We start from the raw sequence: 14,859 nt of genomic DNA on the forward strand, positions 1-14,859 counted from the left end.
TGGGCTATTGAAGGGTTGCTGCGTGTGGAAGAGGCTGTCTCAGACGAAAGGCTGCTCGTCTGAGCAGGGGAGGAAGGATCAGTTGGAGCTCTTGCTGCCGACTGAGTGTGGGGAGAGGCGCGGGAAGGAGATGAGCAAGAGATGTTTAGGCTACAGGATAGTTTGGCTTCGATACCAATTGTAAGTAGAGGGACTCTAACTCTCATCAAGAGGATGACACTATGAGTTGGGGCAATTTTCTGTTTATTTCCTCAAACACTACACAATGCCATACCCTTAGAGGGGTTGGGGACACATATTTATAGCCCTAAGGGCTGCACTACCACACCTTCTCACACACACTACACAACAGGATTGTCCTCTAGATGCTAAAGAGACTACAGAGGACAGTCAAAAGCGACTGTTGTCCTCTAGATGCTAAAGCGACTACAGAGGACAGTCAAAAAGCGACTGCTGTCCTCTAGATGCTAAAGAGACTACAGAGGACAGTCAAGCTGTCCTCTAGATGCTAAAGGACTACAGAGGACAGTCAAAAGCAGGCTGTCCTCTAGATGCTCAAGACTTATTCCATCAGCCGCCAGCCGTGCTGCCCTCGCCGCTGTCGCTGCAGCCGCTGCTGCTGCTCGCTCTCGTTCTTGTGCCGCGGCGACCTCGGCTTCCTGCTGGCGCCGCGCACTCGAAGTGACCGAGCGTAGGGACATGGTAGGCTAGTGAGGGGTCGTTGCGTGTGGAAGAGGCTGTCTCAGACGAAAGGTTGCTCGTCTGAACAGGAGAGGAAGGAACAGTTGGAGCTCTTGCTGCCGACTGAGTGTGGGGAGAGGCGCGGGAAGGAGATGAGCAAGAGATGTTTAGGCTACAGGATAGTTTGGCTTCGATACCAATTGTAAGTATAGGGACTCTAACTCTCATCAAGAGGATGACACTATGAGTTGGGGCAATTTTCTGTTTATTTCCTCAAACACTACACAATGCCATACCCTTAGAGGGGTTGGGGACACATATTTATAGCCCTAGGGGCTGCACTACCACACCTTCTCACACACACTACACAACAGGATTGTCCTCTAGATGCTAAAGAGACTACAGAGGACAGTCAAAAGCGACTGTTGTCCTCTAGATGCTAAAGCGACTACAGAGGACAGTCAAAAAGCGACTGCTGTCCTCTAGATGCTAAAGAGACTACAGAGGACAGTCAAGCTGTCCTCTAGATGCTAAAGGACTACAGAGGACAGTCAAAAGCAGGCTGTCCTCTAGATGCTCAAGACTTATTCCATCAGGAACATCATCTTCATCTACATTATCAAGATCAACTTGCTCTCTTGGAGAGCCATTAGTCTCATCAAATACAACATCGCTAGAGACTTCAACCAAACCCGATGATTTGTTGAAGACTCTACGCATTTGTATTTGAGTCATAACCTAGCAAAAACCCTTCTACAACTTTGGGAGCAAATTTGGAATTCCTAACTTTCTTCACAAGAATGTAACATTTGCTCCCAAATACACGAAAATATGAAACATTGGGTTTGTTACCGGTTAGAAGTTCATATGAGTTCTTCTTGAGAAGGCGATGAAGGTAGACCCGGTTTATGGTGTGGCAAGATGTGTTCACAGCTTCTGACCAAAACCGCTTGGGCGTCTTGAATTCCCCAAGCATCGTCCTCGCCATGTCTATAAGCGTCCTGTTCTTCCTCTCTACCACACCATTTTGCCGTGTTGTGTAGGGAGCGGAGAACTCGTGCTTGATTCCTTCCTCCTCAAGAAACTCTTCCACTTGAAGATTCTTGAACTCGGACCCGTTGTCGCTTCTTATCTTTTTCACCTTGAGCTCAAATTCGTTTTGAGCTTTCCTTAGGAAGCGCTTTAGGGTCACTTCGGTTTCTGATTTATCCTGCAAAAAGAATACCCAAGTGAAGCGAGAAAAATCATCAACAATAACAAGACCATACTTATTCCCCCCGATGCTGAGGTAGGCGACGGGTCCGAAGAGGTCCATGTGAAGTAGCTCCAGAGGTCTTGATGTGGTCATCACATTCTTGCTGTGATGAGTACTTCCCACCTGTTTACCTGCTTGACAAGCTGCACAAGGTCTATCTTTTTCGAAAGTTACATTGGTTAGTCCTAACACATGTTCTCCCTTTAGAAGATTATAAAGGTTCTTCATCCCAACATGTGTTAGACGTCGATGCCACAGCCAACCCATGCTAGTCTTAGCAATTAAGCATGCATCTAGATCGGCCTCCTCCTTCGAAAAATCAACTAAATAGAGTTTGTCGTCTAGTACACCCTTAAACGCTAATGAACCATCACTCCTTCTAAAGACAGACACATCTACATTTGTGAACAAACAATTGTAGCCCATGTGGCACAATTGACTAACCGACAAGAGATTGTAGCCTAGCGACTCTACTAAAAATACATTAGAAATAGAGTGCTCATTTGAGATATCTATCTTGCCCAAGCCTTTGACCTTGCCTTGGTTCCCATCTCCAAAGATGATCGAATCTTGGGAATCTTTGCTTTTGACATAGGAGGTGAACATCTTCTTCTCCCCCGTCATATGATTTGTGCATCCGCTGTCGATAATCCAACTTGAGCCCTCGGATGCATAAACCTGCAAGGCAATTTAGGCTTGGGTCTTAAGTACCCAACTCTTGTTGGGTCCTACAAGGTTAGATACAATAGTCTTTGGGACCCAAATGCAAGTCTTGTCTCCCTTGCACTTGGCCCCACCTTCCTAGCAACCACTTTCTTATTTTTACATGAAAGTACAAAATTAGTGTTGCAGGCATGAAAAACAGTAGCAGATTCATTATGCATTTTCCTAGGCACATGATGAATAACATTTCCCTTCCTAAGCCTACTTCTACCATGCACAACATTAGAACTTGAAGCAATCATATCATGTGAATCATAAGCACCATAACTCCTGTTATAACGAGTATTCCTAGAAACTTTTCTATCATAAATGAACGCATGATTCTTTTGAATGCAACAAGCCATAGGGGCCTTCTCTTTTTCCTTGTTGAAATTGGGAGCCCTTTGGCTTGTTAAGTTCTTCGCTTCTTTCTTAAAGCCAAGCCCATCCTTAATTGAGGGGTGTCTACCAACAGTGTAGGCATCCCTAGCAAATTTTAATTTATTAAAATCACTTTTGCAAGTCTTAAGTTGAACATTAAGACTTGCTACTTCATCATTTAATTTGGAAATGGAAATTAAATGTTCATCACAAGCATCAACATTAAAATCCTTGCATCTATTGCAAATTACAACATTCTCTACACAAGAACTAGATTTGTTAAATACTTCTAGCTTGGCATTTAAATTATCATTAATACTCTTCAAACTAGCCACAGTTTCATTGCAAGTAGATAACTCAGAAGATAGTAATTTATTTCTCTTTATTTCTAAGGCAAGAGACTTTTGAACACTAATAAATTTGTCATGTTCCTCATACAAAATGTCCTCTTGTCTCTGTAGCAGTCTATCTTTTTCATTCAAGGTATCAATCAACTCATTAATCTTTTCTACTTTAGCTCTATCTAATCCTTTGAACAAGCTAGTGTAATCTACTTCATCATCACTAGAGTCCTCATCACTGGAAGTAGAGTATTTGAGGGAATCTCGAACACTCACCTTCTTTTCCTTGGCCATGAGGCAGGTGTGACGTTCGTTGGGGAAGAGAAAGGACTTGTTGAAGGCTGAGGCAGCGAGTCCTTCGTCGTCGGAATCAGAAGATGAGCAGTCCGAGTCCCATTCCTTTCCGATGTGTGCCTCGCCCTTTGCCTTCCTATAGTTCTTTTGCTTCTCTTTCTTCCCGCTCTTTCCTTGTTCCTGGTCACTAGAGTTATCGGGACAATTTGCTATAAAATGACCAGTCTTACCGCACTTGAAGCAGGAGCGCTTTCCCTTTGTTTTGTTCTTGTTTGAGTACTCCTTGCGTCCTTTCAATGTGGTCTTGAAGCGCTTTATGATTAGGGCCATCTCATCCTTGTTTAGCCTAGCTGCCTCAACTTGTGCTACCTTGCTAGGTAGTGCCTCCCTGCTGCTTGTTGCTTTGAGAGCAACAGTTTGAGGCTCGTAGATGGGCATTGGGCCATTCAATGCCTCATCAACGTATCTTGCTTCCTTGATCATCATACGCCCGCTTACAAACTTTCCGAGTATTTCCTCGGGCGTCAACTTTGTGTACCTAGGATTCTCACGGATTGAGTTCACAAGATGAGGATCAAGAACAGTGAAGGACCTGAGCATAAGTCGGACGACGTCGTGGTCCGTCCATCTAGTGCTTCCATAGCTCCTGATCTTGTTGACCAGGGTCTTGAGCCTGTTATATGTTTGCGTTGGCTCCTCTCCCCTGATCATTGCGAACCTTTCCAGTTCGCCTTCCACCAACTCCATCTTGGTGATCATGGTGGCGTCGTTCCCCTCATGAGAAATCTTGAGGGTATCCCAAATTTGCTTGGCGTTATCCAAGCCGCTCACCTTGTGGTACTCGTCCCTGCACAAGGATACTAGCAAAACAGTGGTAGCTTTTGCATTTTTATGGATTTGCTCATTAATGAGAACGGGGTTGTCAGTACTACCATAAGCATTCCGTTTTCAACAATCTCCCAAATACTTGGATGGAGAGAGAATAGGTGACTACGCATTTTGTGACTCCAAAATGAGTAGTCTTCTCCATCAAAGTGCGGAGGTTTCCCAAGTGGAATTGAAAGTAAATGAGCATTGGAGTTAAACGGAATACGAGAATAATCAAAAGAAAAGTTTGAGTTAACCGGTTTCTTTTTCTCGTCGTCGTCGTCTCTTGGGGAATAAGAAGACTCGTCGCTGTCGTAGTAGACGATCTTCTTGATGCGCCTCTTCTTCTTCCCGTCTCTTTTCTTATGACTCGAGCCAGAGTCCGAGGGCTTATCATCTCTTGGCTCGTTGACGATGGACTCTTTTGTCTTGTCGTTGACCACCATCCCCTTTCCCTTAGGATCCATCTATTCGGGCGATTAGTCCCTTTTGTGAAGAGAACGGCTCCGATACCAATTGAGAGCACCTAGAGGGGGGGTGAATAGGTGATCCTGTAAAAATCTAAAACTTGTAGCCACAAAACTTGGTTAAGTGTTAGCACAATGGAATCAAGTGGCTAAGGACCGAGCTCTTGTGAAACACAATGGTCACAAAGAAAACAAGCACAAGAGACACGGTGATTTATCCCGTGGTTCGGCGAAGTATAACACTTGCCTACTCCACGTTGTGGCGTCCCAATGGACGAGGGTTGCACTCAACCCCTCTCAAGTGATCGAATGATCGACTTGAATACCACAGTGTTTTTCTTTCTTATACTCTCTCCCGATTGCAAGGAATCTCCACAACTTGGAGCCTCTCGCCCTTACAGTTGATGATCACAAAGAAGCATGGAAGTAAGGGAGGGGAGAGCAACACACACAAGACTCAAAGCAAGAGCACAATCACGCACACAAAGCCACAACTTGAGCTCACAACACAACTCGAGGAGTTCTCTACTCAAATGGTGCTCAAGTCACTATCTCAAAGAATCAAATGCGCGAGAATGGAGTCTTGGTGCTTAGGAATGATCAAGGAATGCTTGAGTGACTCCTCCCTCCGCCTAGGGGTCCCTTTTATAGCCCCAAGGCAGCTAGGAGCCGTTGGAACCCAACAAGGAAGGCAATTCTTGCCTTCTGTCGGGTGGCGCACCGGACAGTCCGGTGCACCACCGGACAGCCACTGTAGCATGTTCGGTGCGGATCTTCTTCCATTCCTGGCGCAGCCGACCGTTGGATCTTCGGGCTGGTTGGCGCACCGGACAGTCCGGTGCCCCCAGCCGACCGTTGGCTGGGGCCACGCGTCGCGCGAGGATTGCGCGACCGACCGTTGCGCTGGCGGTCGTTGGCTCACCGGACAGTCTGGTGCACCACCGGACAATCCGGTGAATTATAGCCGTACGCCGCTGAAGATTTCCCGAGAGTGGCCAGTTCGCCGGAGCTGGCCTGGCGCACCGGACACCGTCCGGTGCACCACCGGACAGTCCGGTGTGGCAGACCGAGCTAAGTCTTGGCTGCTCCAGCCAAGTCTTTTCCTTTTTCTTTTTTCTCTGATTCTAGCACTTAGACAAATATATTAGTACACAAAAATCAATGTACTAAGTCTAGAATCTTACCTTGTTGATTTGCACTTCATTTATCATTTGGCACACTCAATATGTGTTGAGCACTTAATCACCAAAATATACTAGAAATGGCCCAAGGGCACATTTCCCTTTCAAATGTAACCAACCGAATGATGATGGTCCAGAGATTGGCATACTTGGGACTTAAGCCTCGAAGGACATTGAGTACCAGTACACGATCAGAGACCAGAGCGTCGAGGTCAGAGATCATCTGCAAAACCCTTCATTTCACGGCAATATTCGCCAACATCAAGATCACCTTGAATGAAGTTGCGGAAGGTGGCGTCGAGGCGGAGAGCACACGTCTCTCGATCGCCGATGAACTGGTTTTCCAGGGCGAGCCACGCATGGCGCGTTGTGTCACGGCGCTCGTGGATGTTATCCTGGAGTTCAGTGGAGATCGTGCCGCAAATCCAAGATTGAACAATGTTGTCCATGCGATCCCACGCCGACTGCCACGACGCTCGTGGATGTTATCCTGGAGTTCGGCGGAGATCGTGCCGCAAATCCAAGATTGAACAATGTTGTCCATGCGAACCCACGCCGAGTCGTCGGGGAAGGAGAGGTCGCTGATGACGTGATCGGTGAGGGCCTACCGCTTGAGGGTGAGGAGACATGGCCGCGCCATCGAGCAAAGTTGGTGGAGGATGGCTCAAGAGACACCAGGACCAGCGAATGAATGTTCTGAACGACGCTGGCGGCTTGAACATGCAGATTGGCGACGACTTCAGCATCATTGTCGCTGCTGGGTTCGAGGACCGGAGATGAAGGTGCGCAAGTATACGACGTCGGCATCACCTGCTTAGCAGCAGAGACGGCCTGCTCCTCTGGGGCAGTGGCAATAGCCCTCTCCTTCTCGAGGCTGGCCTTGACCCGGGCGCGAGCAGCAGCAGCTTGCTAATTAGCTTCTTCGGTAGTCTTGATCATCATCGCAATTTGCCGCAGAAACGTAGCTTCATCATCGGAGGTTGTCATGGGGGAAGGTGGTGGGGAGGAAGGAGGGAAGACGCTGGCCTTAGGGGAGGCGACGGCCAGGGAGGCGGAAGACAGAGGCCCTAGGTAGGTAGAGCGGCTGATACCATATTAGAGAAGTATTGGGGAATTGAATTCCATAATATTGAATGAGAGAAGCATTACAATATATAGCAGCCACAGGGTGACACACTAGGAAGGAGTGCGGCAGCCAAGCTGCAATCAGTGCTTGCCTATCATAAATAGGATCCTACTTCCTATACTGAGATAGCAGATCCTATATACCATATGAGGGAGCATCTAGTTGCTATATCTGTCCTCATGTAGGAGGAAACAAATAGGCAATCAAACCTCACACAGGAGGAAGCCTAGAAACATTACCATAATAGTCTAACACTTTTCACGCATGTCGAGAAAACACCTGAACCCATGTCCATACACGGCAACATTGTAGCCTATGTGAGAAACTACTGTGATCGCTACCGGAGCCAGGCTTTAGACCTGTGCTTTGGCGTGAGATAGACGGGTGGATTTTTTTGATCCTAGCCTCAAATTCGCTCTAGTGGGGAGTTAAAATCAGGACCTAAAGAATGCTACTCAGACCACCTAACCAACTTAGATAGAGACCCTTTCACCTTTCATTACATATATGCTGGCCCCTTCTTTATATATGGATCTCCCCTGATTAGATAAGCTAAAGGATGTCTTAAGTGGAGCTAATGAGCTAAGATGACCAACTGCTAGAAAGATATGCAGCTTATAGATATTATTTGTGATTTAAGTCTATCCTCTTGTTCATTGTATTTACCCATGATTGTGGTTGCGAAACATAATCCTATTTATTAAAGTGTATGGGGTTGCTCTATCAATTGAAGCTTCTAACTTGACCTTTTTGTTTTCAGGGTCTGGTTGCCTTCTCTGAGAACGGATTGATGATAAGATGGTGGTCCTTAGGTAGTGCCTGGTGGGAGAGGCTGAGCAGAAGCCTTACTCCTATTCAATGCACAAAGCTTATCTATGTTCCTCCATGGGAAGGATTTTCACCTAACTCTGCTCGCTTGAGTATAATTTCTAGCATTTTAGATGATAAACCTGGAAGGTCAGAGGTATATTTGTTCTTATTTCCTTCTGTGGTATTATATTGTATAGGACATCTGGGGGGCTGTTTGCATGGCAACGTGGGAAAGCTGCCTGCACCAGGCATCACTCTCAAGTGGTTTATATCTTGTTCCTGGGGTCAGATGTGCATGCCTGGTGGGCGCTCCCAGGCCAGGGCCGCATCCAGACATTCCTTAGTGGTAGCCACATCCTAATAGTGATGGCCATGAGGGGTTTGGGGTGAAGATCAGAGTGGCATGAGGGCAGTAAATATAAGGAGAATTCGTTTTGGGTGGAGCTGAGCATTCTTAATCTGTTTTATTTACTTGCTAAATAAGAATCAATTTTTTGTGGCAGTTTGGTAGTCATTTTTTGTGGCCTGTTTTGCAGTCATTTTTTGTGGCTGCTGCTGCAATTGCATCAATTTTCTGGACTCAGCTGCTGCAGCGAATTAGGGCCATGTGAATTTGAAAATTGTCAAAACAAGTTAAAGATGGAACCAACTGGAAAAGTAAATTTTGTCTTAAGAGTGGTTTCATTCGCTAACATTAGATGGCAAAAAGGAAACTACTGGGAAATCAACTAGCAATACCATGCATCCATTTTATCCTAAACAGCATATTTCTCTCCAGAAAGCAAGCGAATTGAAAATGAACAAAATAGTCTTCTACAGACATAAGGTTCTTTTGTTTAGATAGTTTCTGTATTCCATTTGGTCTTTTGCAGCCAGCGTTTCTTATTAAATTATTTGTTGCATACTGGTTTGATTGTTTTAATAGTTAAGAAACTACATTTACACATTTATACGTAGTTCTCACCTTTGCTTTGCAAATAATACCCCTATTATTGTCGCTCTGCACATATAAACTTACACGGTTCTGGCCTTCTGGACTCCCAGAAGGAACTAGGCGAGGCGGATAATCTGAAGTTATTGCTTCATAATCTTGACCTTTCATACCGTCTTCACTGGATTGGTGGAAAGACTATCAAACTTACGAGGCATGGCCAGGATTTGGGTACATTTCAGTTGTGATGGGCTTACCCATGAATATTGAGTTGCTTTGTAGTGTTGAAAGACAGCTAATTCGATGGCTGGCAAGTCTAACAAGAATCACCAGTACATTCATATGTCATGTGAGGTACCTTGATGTTTCTTTGACTGTTAAAAGCATTGTCTGGTACAGTTCATAAATTGGATCCCTATGTATGGTAAATAAAAAAACTGAATGCAATTTGATTCCATGTTACAAGACTGCTATTCACATGCAGCCCAGGTAAGTTTCATCTGTTTCCATGTTACAGTTACAGAACTGCATTCACATGCAGCGCCCAGGATGGGGCTCATCTGTCACACCTTTGAGCTACAGAGTTCAGGATGCTTTTAGTTTAGTTGTGGTTCGCTTGATATCATCACAATCATATACATATTTTGTGGATGATTGGCTATACTTCATACTTTGGAGTTTTTGCACTTGTTCTGAGGTTCATCCTTCAACTTCAACACTCCTCAAGTGCAGTCTAAGTGTTACCTCAATCAGTATTTTTGCCAAGCATATTTGGTTTAGTTCTCAGATTTTTAATCTGTTAGTTTCATAAACTTTGTAATCAAGAACATTTAGTTTCTATAATGTTGGGATGGAGTCCTCTGCGAAGAGTCCAAACACTAGAGATGATGATTACAATACAGACCAATAGTTCAAAATGTCCCATTAACCATTATTTACGCGCTGTTCAGGAGGTATTTATAGGGTAGCCAAGAGGTCAGCCCCTAAAGTATAGGCCTACCCTCGATTACCTACTACATCCCTATAATATTCTATATAACAATGTCATTAGGGTATCTACAACTCCGGATTATAGACACTCAAATATATACCCGTGATGTCATGATCGGTGCACATGTGTTCTTGGATGACTGGGCCTGCTAAGTGTGGGAGCCATTGTTCCCACGAATACCTTGATGTCCCTGACACAATCAAGGGCCTTTAAGGGGCGCTACAACGATATTGACGTGTTCCCTCTAAGTGTGGAGGTTAAAGTCCTCAAGCCGCCATTTTATAAGTTTAGTGTGGTTGAGATGAAGTATGCACTGTCATTTTATATTGCTTCGTCTTCTTATTCTAATCGCTCAAGCTCACTACCGCTTTCAATGGCCAAGCATGCCATTGCTAGCTCGAGTCAAGAACATCACTGGTTGTCATTGTCGGTCTGTGATGTCGTCCTACTCATCATTAAGCTCTAGAAGTGGATCTCTGCCACACGCTTTTATGACGCTTGACTCGTCGTCGCGCTCGACTTTGTCTCTAGTGGCGAGTTCTCTAGCTTCGTTTTCGCTATTGCTCATTAGAGGTGACTTTGGGAGGCGAAGCGGCGCTAGAGGCATGTCATCTGAATTCGGCCGGTTGCTAAGTAGTAATGACCAGGTTAGAGAAATACAACAAATACACTACTTTATTGTAGGGTTTGGGAGTGCTCCCAAGTCGGAGACCACACGATAGCTAGGAGACGATGTGGTCGTGGTCTTTGAAGCTTTTTTTAGCCGATCTTCGATTACTCTGCATAGATTTCTTGTAGAACTGTTGTCTAAGGTCAATCTATAGATTCATCAGTTGACGTCGAATGCATTTGTTGCATTTCGAAAGTTTATTTGGGTTGTGGTTAGTTACGGAGGGGAGCCTTCCATTATGGTCTTTACCAAGCACCATTTCTTGTACTGGCAGACGAAGCTTGTTAAAGGGCAGGTTGCACAATTCGGTTGATGCACTTTCACCTCGAAAGTCGGCAAGGCTTTGAAGGAGATAGATGAATTGGTGCCATGCTTGAAAAATTGATGGGTGCCGAATTGGGGTAGTAGTTGGTTTTATGTGAAGGTTGGGGGTGAAGGCAAAGACCTTAGGGATTGGCTAGGGCCATATTAGATGAGGCCCTTGAGTTATATTTCATTTCCTCAGCATGAGGTGTCAGAGGTAGGGGTGGTAATGGGCCCTATATTTTACACTACAAAATTTAAGGATCATATCAGATTAGGATCGAGCTCTATTTCTATTCATTTTTGAACTAGAATTAATTAAGAGCCCTAACTTATTGTGAAGAAACATTTGGATCGTGATCCATTACCACCCATAGTTAGAGGGTGATGTGAGTGCTACCTGTTGGGGACTTGTTCTCAAATGCTATGAGTCAAGAACAAGGCAACATAGAAAATGTTAATCGTTAAAGTCCTTCGTCCTTCGAAGCATTATTTCCCTTAGGATATAATGGTTTTAGGACGAAGGTTATGAAGGACGTACCTTCATAAACTCATTATACAGTGACGAAGGACGAATTGTAAGGAATATAAAAGACAGCATAAACAACTAAATATTATTATCATGTATAAACAGAAATATCGTTGAATTACAAATGTACCTTCAACTTGAAGGAGATGATAATACAAGCGTGACGCAAAAAGCGAATGCCAAGTCAGCGTGTCCAGCACGGGGGTACTGTTCACCTATTTATAGGCACGGGACACAGCCCATACAAAATTACATTCATGCCCTTTACATTTGATAATAATTCTATAGTAGTCTAACGAGGTCTGAATGGCCTTTTCATCTCTAAGTCGGTTTCATTTTCTGCTACCACGCCGAAGCTTTCCTGCTCACATCTTCGGCGCTGTATCGACCTTCGTGTTATTCTGGTCTTTTTCTGCCGCGATACCGACTTGAGTCCGAAGATACCTGCTCACACATTATACTCCAGAAATACTGTCAAATCCTGTTTTTGAGGACCTTCGTAAGCCGAAGGCCCCCAACAGTAGCCCCTCGCAATATTAATTTGTTTAAAATAATAAATTTAGATTGCGACATGGACGAAGGCTTTACGCCGAAGGTCCGAAAAAACACCTTCCCTTTGCTAGAATAGCAACATTCACTGACAAGCGGGGTCTTTCAATTTTCAACGCACTGGGCGTATAAATACGGTCATGCCGCAAACTCATTTGGCACGCTCTCTTGCCATCTGCTCTCGCTTACTCAATTTTTAGCTTTTGTGCACTAAGATTTGCTGAGCTTTTAGTTTTGAAGCTTCGGCTTTGAAAACAGTTTTTTAGTGTTTCCGAAGATGTCTGCAGATAAGAAGGCTGCTGCTGAGATGAAGCTGAGTCTTGACGAAGAGAAAAACTTGGGGTTTCTTATAGCGATGTCGAAGACCAACACAGAAAAAATCACCAAGGAGATTCTAGAAGGTTTGTCTGAGGATACTGGTGACAGCGACAGCTATGATGTGGACAGCGGTGGTGAAGACTCCGAAGATCGCCCCTGGCGACCAAGCCATTCAGTTTATGGTAAATCAACTATCAAAGAGAATCATCTTGTCAACATGAGAGGAAGGTATTTCCGGGATTTGTCCGTTGTGAGGGCCGACGAAGGGGAGAAGACTTGTCCACACCCTGAAGAAAATGAAGTCGTAGTGTTCCGAAGCTTTTTGAAAGCTGGGCTGCGATTTCCCTTGAGCAGCTTCGTTGTGGAGGTGCTGAAAATGTTTGAAGTCTATCTTCATCAACTCACCCCCCGAAGCAATTATAAGGCTGAATATCTTCGTATGGGCCGTGAGAAGCCAAGGTCTGGAACCTGATGCGAAAAGCTTCTGCAACATACACGAATTATCATACGAGACAAAACCTTGGGGTAAGGAACAGTATCACAATAACTTTGGGTGCTATAATTTTGTTTCTCGGTCTGGGTCAAGCTGTCTCGTGCCAACCTTTCGGAAGAGATGGCCCGGCGACTGGATGACGGAATGGTTTTATGTGAAAAATGATCTGAAAACACGAGAAGATATCAAAGGTATAATTATGCGCCCTATTTGGCAAAGCTTCGGCCTTCGGAGGCCGAAGGTTGAAATGAATGAAGCTGCCGAAGAATGCCAGAGAGCCTTCGGTGTTATCTGTTCTTTTATTGGAACTAGAGATTTAGTACAAGAGCATATTGCCTTCAGGATATGGCCGCTCGCGGAGAAATGGGAAATGCCGCAGGAAACCATAAAGGAGGCCGACGAAGGTGGACTTATCAGGCTGAAGTACACTTTTAAGTTTGGAGATAAATTCGTTGAGCCAGATGATGACTGGTTAAAAAGTATTGAAAATTTAAGTGATGAACTGCTTGGGGCTTATTCGAAGGCCGAAGATACTGCAATGTCAGCAGCCTTCGGAGGCCGAAAAAAGAAGAGGCTGAATCGGGTATTTGATGCAATCGGGTTTGTCTACCCTGACTATTGCTATCCCATTCGAAGGCAGAAGAGAAAAAACACCACCTCTGCAAAAGAAGAAGCTGCAACTGCTCCTAGCGAGCCAGAACCGAAAAAAAAGAAGATAAAGGTCCTCACACATCGGCCGCGCTATATTGAACCAGCTTCGGTGCCTGAGTTTACCGGAGAAACCTCTTCGGCCACCGAAGCTGAAAAACCAACCGAGCCAACCTTGCTGCCAGAAGTCGCAGAAACGACCGAAGTGCCAACAAAGATAGAATTGGAAAAACCAAAGATTTTGTTATCAGAAACGAAAGAGAAGGCCGAAGCGCCGTCCACAGAAAAAATGGAAGAAGTAAAAGAAGCAACTGAGGGATTAAAAACATCAGAAGTTTTGAGTCCTGCAGCAAATATTGAGACAGTAAAAAACCAAAAAGTGCCAGCAGTGACTCCGAAAAGGAAGAGAATGGTCAATGTGCTAGATGTTCTGGAGACAATTAAATCTTCAAGCACACCTCCGAAGGAGACTGTTGTCATCCCCGAAGAAAAAACTGAAGTCTCTGATACTAAAGCTCCAGAGCAAGAAACTGAAGCCGAAGCTGGGTCCTCAGAACCCACGAAGATAAAATCCCTGGAATTCGAGGAAGAAAAAATAACAGAGCCAACTTTTGTTGAAGAAATCAGTGCTGCTGCCCCCGAAGCATCCCCCAAAGTCCTTAATTATATTATTCGCCATGCTTCGGGGAAACAATTATCAGAAAAAGAAAAACAAGAGGCCCAACTTTACGCCCAAAAACTGAAGTATCCAAAGGGGGCATTAATATTCAATGGCAGTGGAGAAGAAGACTTTTTGTATTGTCTCCCTGACAGCAAAGAGATTTCTGTCTGTCGGGAGATGAGCAAGAGCTTCGGATTCCCAACACTGGAAGACGGGCTCTCAGTGCTATCGAAAAATGATTTGGCCGACAGCCTGGCATATAATAGCTTGAAGGTGCAACAAATGGGATCTTTGCATTTTTTGTTGAGACCAAAATTTTTCGTTTGTTTAAACCTATTGACGCACACATATTTCTCTTTGCAGGGCCTGATACTTAGCAATGCCCTCAGGGCACAGAAAGATGCTGAAGACGAAGGGTGTACTATAGCCCTGAGCAACCTTCGTTCCGAAGTAATTGAACTGAGGAACGAAGGTCTCGAAAAAGATAAAATATTACACTCATTGATAAATAAAATAAAGGAAGACGAAGCTGCTTTTAAAGGTCAAGCTGAAGCTCAGAAGCGCGAAATTGAAGATCTTCGGAAACAACTGGCCAGAGCCAAGCAAGAACGCATACTTGAAGAAACAAAGCGAGAACTCAGCGACCAATGGGCAGATCACT

At 44.7% G+C, this 14,859-nt stretch overlaps 1 protein-coding gene across 4 annotated transcripts in view; it reads left to right on the forward strand.

Annotated features, from left to right (window-relative positions):
* The window catches only part of LOC103638559 (uncharacterized), a 44,944-nt gene extending 35,435 nt beyond the window's left edge, over positions 1–9,509 (forward strand). For 2 of the 4 annotated variants that reach the window (XR_002265006.2, XM_008661438.2), the window contains 2 exons: positions 8,056–8,259; positions 9,150–9,509. Coding sequence is in view for 2 of the 4 variants with exons in the window: in XM_008661438.2 (XP_008659660.1) it covers positions 8,056–8,259; positions 9,150–9,284 (339 nt within the window). In the remaining 2 variants the exon portion in view is untranslated. The remainder of the gene's footprint in view (positions 1–8,055; positions 8,260–9,149) is intronic. The other 2 variants (XR_002265005.2, XM_035962550.1) reach the window with 2 other exon arrangements.
* The last annotated feature ends 5,350 nt before the right edge of the window (positions 9,510–14,859 follow it).

The sequence above is a fragment of the Zea mays genome, chromosome 9 (assembly GCF_902167145.1).
Source record: "Zea mays cultivar B73 chromosome 9, Zm-B73-REFERENCE-NAM-5.0, whole genome shotgun sequence".
Lineage (NCBI taxonomy): Eukaryota > Viridiplantae > Streptophyta > Magnoliopsida > Poales > Poaceae > Zea > Zea mays.